Raw genomic sequence first — 9547 nt, forward strand, 5'->3', positions numbered from 1 at the left:
TGTCTGAAATTCTTGACCGCTAAATCACAAAGTAAGTATTTCACTGCTTAGTTCATATTTCTCTGCTTAATCAAGCTAGATATTTTCTTATACAAATACAAAATACACATTATTGAAATTACTGGGCAGGACCAATGTTACCAGAAATAATCTGTAGGATCATTTGTCCCGTGGCCAAAAAAATACACAACATAGCTACTTATCCACCACCTACGTGATACTACAAGGGGGAAGAGAGATCCGTCCTGGAGGCAAAAATAATCTCACCTAAATTACAAAGTATTGTGGGAACCCTTAATATCAGAAGGTTTTGGACAAGTTGCAAAAGGCAGGCCTCAGAGACAGCAGAACTGGAATTAAAGCTAAGCAGTAGCCATAAGATTTGTCAGCAGAAAAATTATACAAGAAGTAGAAAGTAAAGACAAATAGAAGAATGGTCAGTGTATTAACACTTGGCTAGAATAACTCCCTAAGTTACAGAAAAGTATATCTAGCGAGATATTAGGAAGTTCTGAGCTTAATAATGGAGCTCTGTGCATTGTATCTTATGGCTTACAAGCAGGTATTGTATTTGAAATAAGCGAACATTGTTTTAACCAAAGGTATGTATGCTTATAGTGGTTGGATAGAATTACTGTCAATATGCTTTTGCTTTGTGTGATTAGTCAAAAAGCTTTTAAAGTAAGTTGTAACATTAAGTTCTTTGTCTGCTGCCTGGGATGTGAGCTGCTGGCATCTTCCCATTGTCATAAGCATATAATAAAGCTAATACAAGAAAATAAAACAACTCAAGACACGTTCCACAACAATCCCATCCCATTCATAATCTGTACACAGTCCCTCAACCAACAACAGACCACGACTTCTCAGCTAATTGCATTAGCTATTTGTACTGTACAGGTATTGCATTCCCACTATTTGCCAATTTTGCTTATGCTCTTTTCTTTCAAATCTCTTCCCTACGTATAGCACAAAGCTCAAGTAAAGAAGGAATATGAACTTTAATTTTTACATCTTCACCTCACAAGAGCTGGAATAGGAGGGAGCTCTCATTTTGGTTTTCCCTCAATCTTCCTAAAAAATAAGTAAATGTAAAATTTCATCAACTACAGCCTGTGTACTCTTAACCACTTCACCTGCACTTTGCTCCAAAATTCTGCAGGGTTGGTGTAGAAAACTCCAAACCAAAGTAAACCATCTCAACCCTTATTGTTCTTTTAAAAGGCAAAGTAAACAAAAAAAAAAAAAAAAAAAAAAAAAAAAAAAAAAAAAAAAAAACCAAAACAAAAAAACCAAAACAAAAAAACCCACCAAATACGCAACAGAAAAAGATAAAATTGTTTCAAGACCCAGTGATCCAAGGGCTACCTATAGATTTCATAACTGAGAAAAGAATTCCCTACAACAGCACAGAATCTTTTTTCAAAATGGAGTAAGGCTTTTGTTGCTTCTAATCCTTTCAGAGCACACAAGATTGGATATCACAGCCATGACATTGCTGGACTGAAAAGCAATTTTATGTAATTTTGCAGTTTGTAAGAGGCATTGGTTACAATTTTCCTTTCCCTCAGATGTCTGCACAGTGCTCATGGTAACTAATGCACCTATCCTTATGAAAGAAAAGATATAGAACATAATACACGTTTAGATAATGCAATATATTGTTTCGTAAAATAATACATCATATGCAGAATACTACACTTAGTTGTGAGACCTTAATGCTGGAGTCCATTAAACACACTGACTTATGTATCTCTCGCTCTACAGCTCCAATCCACGATTGCTGTATTTCTTTCTTTATTAATGCAGTTTTCTAGACTTTACACTCTTGTGTCTTCATTACATTATGGCTTTTTGCACTTGGTGGTTTTCCTCACTGGCACTTCCAGTGGGAGTATTAGCAGAGCTTCACAGTGAAGCCAGAAACACAACCAACCTACCAGACGGGTTTTGCCTTTCTCAGAACTGTATCACAGCAGGTTGTTAAAGCCAGATACATCCCCTCTCCAGACATTACAGTAACATCTGTGTATATATTTATCACAACCATATTAATTTAGTATGTACATGTGTCTGCTCTGCCAAGATTGTTGTGTTCTGCAGCCCTGTGGAGCAATTAAAGGTCTCACTTAAATGCACTGCTCCCAAACATTTGCTGGTCCTGCTTGGTAGGAAAAGATTGCAAACCCTGAGTCCTGTGAAAAGCAATGAAGGAGATCACAGCCCACCTCTACCTAATTAAATTGCCCCAGTTATAGGACAAAACGAATTGAAAGTGATGAAGCTCTGAAGCAGGCAAAAAAATTCACATTACGCTAGTTTGTGAAAGGGAAGAGCAGCACGTGAGTTCCAGTCATTAAAGAATTAAAAGTGCATGTAATGAAGACTAGCAGGACAGTGCTAGCTATAAGAATTTATATGGAGAATACAGTCTGTATAGATTTAGCAAATGTTCAGGTTGTTTCTATGCTGTTCTTAAACCTCAGTGTGAAATAATGCATGGGTACCTAACAGTCCTTTCATTCCGATGGCCTGCCTAGGGGGTGGTCTGACTGCAGTGTGTCAGTGGTGTGAAATCAGAGAGGACATTTCTAAGACAGGGCTTCTATCTTTTTATCTGAATACATATTTTGTTCTATCCAAAGTAAACGTTAAATATTTCAGAGACTCTTGCAAAAAGCTCTTCTGTTGCATGCTTCTACTATCCTTTAGCTCTGAAGTAACACAGCAGTAAAACTCAAGAAGGTGGAGCCTACAGGCACTCTCCAGCTCCTGATGTGCCTTGGAGGAGTCAGCACTGAGCTGGGAGGCTTGAGGCAGCTTGTCTCATTTCCACAAAACGTTGATAAACTGGTTCCCAGCAAAATTGCCAAGAACAATGGAAGGTTCAGGGCTGGCACATTCCCTCCATCCAGGAAAGTCTCAAAACTCCCTGATGCTGGAGGCAAGACTGTAACAGCCCAAGACAGGGCTGCCAGTGCCAGAACCTGGTCCAGACAGGCAACTCTCTGCACACCAGCCAGTGAAGTACCACTATTACTAGGCTGCCATCGTGATTCATCTTACACGGTCCACAAATTATGTTTGTTCATGGAAAGACTGGTTTGGGGGGAGAGGAGAAGGAAGCTAACAAGAATAACTGAACTGTGTTAATTTATTTTTAGACTTTTATGGAGTCTACTTGAGCGCTGATCTTTGCATGGGTAAGACAGCATACATATCTCTTTCTCTTCTGTACCTTTCCCAATGAGTTCCATTCTGTCTGATTTCCACCAAAGTGTGTTCTTGGTAACAGGACACACATTAGCATTTAGTCCAAATTAGATTTGTAAGTATTTGTGTGCATAGCTGCCACAGATGCTGCCAATCCTAGAACAAAGTACACTATTTTTCATTCTTTAAATTATTTTAAAATGTTCCACAGCGCATTTTGAAAGATTGGCCAGAAGAAATGCTAAGAAGCAAGAAAATGCTAGAAACCATAAAATAATTTTCATATACCTTTAAAATTATCTAAATGGTCAACATGCTATGCATGCTTATCTTCTTTTATATAAAACCACCTGTGAGAAATTACCAGTCATAAAGGCATTACTTCAGTTACACTGCTGTATTCCAGTACACTATCTCACATTTTGGTACCTCATGAGAAAAAAAAGAAATATCTGAGAAATGCATTAACACATTTAGCTTACTAATGGCCAACCATATATAAGCTCATTTTTTGTGCCCTAGGCTTTTATGGTCTCGCAATGGAAAATTTTTCTTCATATTTTTCAGAAATAACAGAAAATTCCAAGAAATGGAAGCCGCTGCTAGTAAAAGAAGAAAAGCTGAGTATCACCAGGGTTAATAGCTCCTATTTGAGATCCATGAATGATTACAGAGTTACTTTTCTATATCGAACTTTCAAGTTTCATTAATAACATGCTGCCTCTCCAGGACACAGGTGCCCTCACGGTACAAAGGCTATCGGTTCATCACATGGAATAGAAGAGCTAGAGGAACAATGCCTTCAAAGGTCTCATGTTTATACATTTTGACAGTAGTTTGTTGGGCAAGCGCTCTTTGGTACTTAAGTATAACTCGTCCTACTTCTTCCTACACGGGCCACAGACAGGTCAGCAGCATATCCATAGCCAGAAAAAATGTGTCCTTTGGCAACATAAGAACTCGACCGATAAATCCACATTCCTTTGACTTCCTTATCAACGAACCAAACAAATGTGAGAAGAGCGCCCCGTTCTTGGTCATTCTTATCAGTACAACTCACAAAGAGTTTGATGCAAGGCAAGCCATTCGAGAAACGTGGGGCGATGAAAACAACTTCAAAGGAATTAAAATTGCCACACTATTTCTTCTTGGAAAAAACGCAGATCCTGTGTTAAATCAAATGGTAGAGCAAGAAAGCCAAATTTTTCATGACATTATTGTGGAAGATTTTATCGACTCTTACCATAACCTCACACTGAAAACATTGATGGGGATGAGGTGGGTTGCAACATTTTGTTCAAAGGCGAAATATGTTATGAAGACTGACAGTGATATTTTTGTAAATATGGACAATCTTATTTATAAACTGCTCAAACCTAACACCAAGCCAAGGAGAAGGTACTTCACAGGCTATGTTATAAATGGAGGACCAATAAGAGATGTTCGCAGTAAGTGGTACATGCCCAGAGATTTGTATCCCGACAGCAATTACCCACCCTTCTGTTCAGGCACTGGCTACATTTTTTCAGCTGATGTAGCAGAAATGATTTACAAAACCTCCCTTCATACCAGACTTCTACATCTTGAAGATGTGTACGTTGGACTCTGCCTTCGGAAGCTGGGCATTCACCCCTTCCAAAACAGTGGCTTCAATCACTGGAAAATGGCCTACAGCTTGTGCAGGTACCGCAGGGTGATCACAGTGCACCAGATAACACCAGAAGAAATGCACAGAATTTGGAATGACATGTCCAGCAAGAAACACCTTAGATGTTAAGATTTTTATAGATGTAAATACCTTTTTTTAAATTTTGGTTGAGTTTGGTTATTTTTTGACAAAGTGATCTGCTGATTTGCAGGTCAAACTGTGGGATATTAACTGTGAGAGGATTTTTAATGACTGATTTTTCATTCTCACTTTGACTACTGGTTTACAAACTTCAGGCTCTTTTTCATAAGGACTTTATGCCAACTGAAAGAATCTGGAGTCAAATCTCAGATTTTGTATATTACCATCTATTGCACATATCCATTCTTGCATTTGTGTGTAAAAGGACAGTAATAAACTATTATGAGCTGCTTAACAATTCACACCCCAGCCTCTGAGATAAGACTCAGGCTCTAAGAAATGAAGAATAACAAACATACTTTTCTTCTTGATGCCCAACAACCATTTCTATTTAGAGCCTTGTTAATAAATTAAGCAGCATACATTTGCACTGAACTTATATACCTACTTTGACATGTGTATTTTATAGTACGTGTGCAATTCCCAAATAGCTTACTAATGGTGTAATAGCAGAATTTAGACAGGTAAGAGCATCAAAGTTTCACTGGCCTCAGAAACAAACCCACACGCTGAAATATATTTTCATCCGCCAAATGGTATTTTTTAAATTATTTCAGAATAACCAATTTCTTTACAATTCTTAAAATAGCCCATAAAATATGTAACACAATTAAAATTTAAGTAAATCTGTAGGTGAGATAAGATGGGGGAGATGTATGAAAAACTATCTTTAAAATATATGAGTAAAGCATGAATATCTTAACTTTTAATTTCAAAGCAAGGCAACGTCTCTCATTAGTATTAACAGATTCTCCATTAAACACCTTGAATAGCAACATATAATTATACTGAATGCTAAAAGTGTCAATAAGCAGCATATTTCTTCAACATCAGTCAGTGCACTATTTACCTGAAAACAAGTAACACAAAAGCAGCTTTTAAGGGGAAACTTTACTTTTTGCTGCAGTACATATAGCAACAAGATTCTAACAGATTTCTAATGGTGTAGAAAAGAGGAATTTAGTCCAATAAAAGAATGCAATCAATTTTCTGTTGACTGGACATACAACAGAATACATAACATGTATTTACAAATTTCACAGCAAAATAGAGGGGGTTTAAGGAAAAAACTATTAAAACTACACAAAATGCTAACCTTTTTAAAAACCTACTGAAGTTCTCCATTTACTTATCACAGTCAATACTCACTGAGGTCCCACTCAGGAGATCAAGTACACAATATTTATTCAAGTTTCATAACATGCTTATATGTATTTGAATATAAACATTTACGATATGTCATGAAAGCTCTGATAAATTCAGGCCATCTCTACTCAGTACCACCTTATAACAAGGAGGTGAACTATGATATTGCTCAGCAAACAACTTGGAATGAAGAACTCACACACAAGTTACCAAAAACCAAAACTCGCCGCATGTATTATCAGCTGACGATTACTCACACCATGCTCAGCACACACAGTCTCATTCATTGCAGCTGGCACTATGTGTAACATATGCAAAACTGTTAAGTCTGTATGTTATTGAGAATGTCTATAAAGTTGTCAGAAATTAGCTGAAGAAGAATTTAAAGGGAAACTTTGACCTGATTTTGCCATAGACATACACAGCACTTTACAACAGTAACAGAGGAATGAAGATGCCATCCTAAAAGGTTTGCAGTTTCATGGCAAATTGTTAGTCTTGTTCACAGATGCAGCACTATGATTTCAAAAGAAATTACTTGTAAATAAGGTAAAGTGTACCTGGCTTTTAAGTCACTAGCAGGAGCCATCTCAAGCAAATCTATGTCAGATCTGAAGATGAAGCTACACAACAGGCAGCCTAGGAGTTACTGTTAACAGGAGCTTGTGTACCCTTCATAAATAAAAATAACCCAAACCAAAACCCCAGTAATTTTTATAAGAATGCTAAATCTCTTGCAGCATAATTAAACAGTTATCCTTCCCCAGTTGATCTAGTCCTTGTTAAAGCTGCTATGCCCTATTAAATCCAGAACTTCCAAGGTACAACTAATTGCATAAGTGAATATATAACACACTGACTGGGTGAAGTTCAGATTTCCTTACACAAATCCCATAATATTCTTGTTTATGAATGGAAATGCGGGAGAAATTCATCTCCAGCCCTTGGGTAAATCAGATAGCACAGATGCCATCCTGCCCAGAACACATTTTGTAATAATTTGAACCCACAGGCTGCAATCACTTCTGCTATCCCTGTGCACTGTGCAGTAATTTGGGGGTTCTGAATCACAAACAAATGGATTTGGTTGCCTTATTTCTGCTGATGCTTCTGTGGCCTTTGCTTAGTAACCAGGAGGACAGCAGGGCTCCCAATCCAGATACCTCAGGGCTCAAGCAGCATGGTAGCCTTGAATTTCTCCTAATACAAATAGACTGCATTAATAATTGCAAGGTACCTTGAAAATAGTATCTGAAAAAGTGTATTTCCTGCCATTTATAAATAGACAGACCTTCAACAGAAATGTAAATGTTCACCTTGAAACTGATGTACATATTTCTAAGGCATTTTCTTCTGTATTCAGCTGTATATATATATATATTTATATATATGTCTGTCTGCTTGCTGTGTAGAATTTTGTTATGCATGGAGCTGAGTGAGGCATTATTTGTCCAGTGTTTCAAGAGCCTTAAGCATGTGTGCCCTAACTTTTGAATGTACAAGATACTTTTTCTTTTGCTGTCAAGTGAAATTAAAACAACACAACAAAATCCTAATTTACTACTTCCATTAATTTTCTGGCATTAGATTTCATTAGCTTGTTAGACTTAGATTTATTGTTTTCACTTTGCTCAGAAATTTCACTATTGGAATCTGGATATGGAAAGGTAGCAATACATCTACTTATAGGGACAGTTTTCCCTTCCACTCAGTAGTATTTGTGCCATGTGGGATACTGTAAAGAAACAAATGTTTTCAATAGACTTCCTTTAAACAAAAAATATTTACATTACTTAAAGGTCATTTTGTTCCATTGGGCATGGGACAAATGACAACTTGGTTAAACATGCTGGCTTCTACTCACTTCAAAAGTTTGACTGTAATCACATTTTGATTCCAAAATGCATATGAAAAAGCACATGGGGGGAAGTGCCTCTCTTTAGGAGGAATTTTTTCACAAAAGCATTTTTCCTTTTTTATTTTGCTAAAACTGTGAGAGAATTTAAACAGAAGCCTCAAGGTTCATTTTCCACATTTCCTAATAATAATGTTAAGTATCAATTTTGATTCTTTGAGGGTTTTTTGTCGTCATAATATAGATGGCAATGGCAATTTGTAAATGAAGAGTGTAATTAACTAGAAAAGCTTGTCAACAGTAACCGAAATTTAGGTGTATCATTATATATGACTGGCTGTACTTATGTATTTATTTGTCTAAATTGTATATATTGTTTTATCTGTAATGTCTGTAGGAGTGCATTCTTTTAGATTAATGTATTATTTACAGTTTTGTGGGATTGCCAGCAAAGCTGCCAATCAAGATACTATTTTTTTGTATCAATGTCAAATAATAATTAAAAAAAATCAAGTGAAAAATGGAAGGTGTCCTGTAAGTTTTCTTCTTCACCTCTTTCTAGAAATGTAAATTGTATTACCTGGAAACAAGGGTCAGTGAACTTGCTCATTTGTCATGAGGAAGAATATTGTATTGTAAAAGCAGATATTTTTTTTTTTTAATTTGAAAAAAAAAACCCAAAACAAAACAAAATACTACTTTTATTCATTATTTGTGCAACAACTTCATTGAGCTGATGTCCACACAGATCAGGTGCACTACTTCATCTGAAGCTTCTGAGCTTGAAAGCAGTAATATTAATGCAGCCCTGGCAACATCTGGCAAAGCAGCAGACAGGTTCATGCTCTGCTCTGCCCAGTTTAGCTGCTTTGGCATCCCCAGCCAATGAGACCCAGGTTTGGCCAGTCTGAGGTGGCAAAGCTTTTTCCCCACCCTCAGCAGGGCTCTTCTGCTACTTGCATGGTGTCTTAACCTGTGGGCTTGCAGCCGTCAAAAGCTGCACACAGGAGAAATGTCCCAAAACCCATATCTCGTAAAACCACAATAAAGTTGTTTGACGTTGCTGTGTCACCAGCCAGGTCACCCATACAGAGGGAAGGGGTCCTCCTTGGTCTCTCACAGACACACAGTGACCATGACAGCCTTTTGCTTCCCCCCCACCCCACAAACACCAGAAAATAAATGAAGAATCACAGTCTGAGTACACTCAGATTACCCAATAAGTCTCATGTAGCTTTTGCCTCCCAACAACATATCTTAAGATACTGGCCTGTCTCTCAGGGAGGTCTGGGCAACTTTAGGGTCCTCATATCAAAATAGAAGCAAAAAACTAAAATAACACAAAAGGAGGAATAAGTCCCTTTTCTTGTGAGAACATCAGAAAAAATAATCTCTCTCCATTCTCCCCTTAGCAGTTTCCTACATAGAACAAAGTATCTAACCTCTTTTCCACTGGCTTTAGAGCTCAATATCCAAAACTCATT

General features: G+C 37.3%; 1 protein-coding gene across 1 annotated transcript; it reads left to right on the forward strand.

Moving 5' to 3' along the window:
• Positions 1-3011: 3011 nt before the first annotated feature.
• Positions 3012-8708, forward strand: B3GALT1 (beta-1,3-galactosyltransferase 1). The gene is made up of 2 exons (XM_068195765.1): positions 3012-3203; positions 3781-8708. The coding sequence occupies exon 2, from the start codon at positions 4010-4012 to the stop codon at positions 4988-4990; it is 981 nt and encodes a 326-aa protein (XP_068051866.1). The 5' UTR covers positions 3012-3203; positions 3781-4009; the 3' UTR covers positions 4991-8708.
• Positions 8709-9547: the final 839 nt, after the last annotated feature.

This window comes from Anomalospiza imberbis, chromosome 7 (genome assembly GCF_031753505.1).
Source record: "Anomalospiza imberbis isolate Cuckoo-Finch-1a 21T00152 chromosome 7, ASM3175350v1, whole genome shotgun sequence".
Classification (NCBI taxonomy): Eukaryota; Metazoa; Chordata; class Aves; order Passeriformes; family Viduidae; genus Anomalospiza; species Anomalospiza imberbis.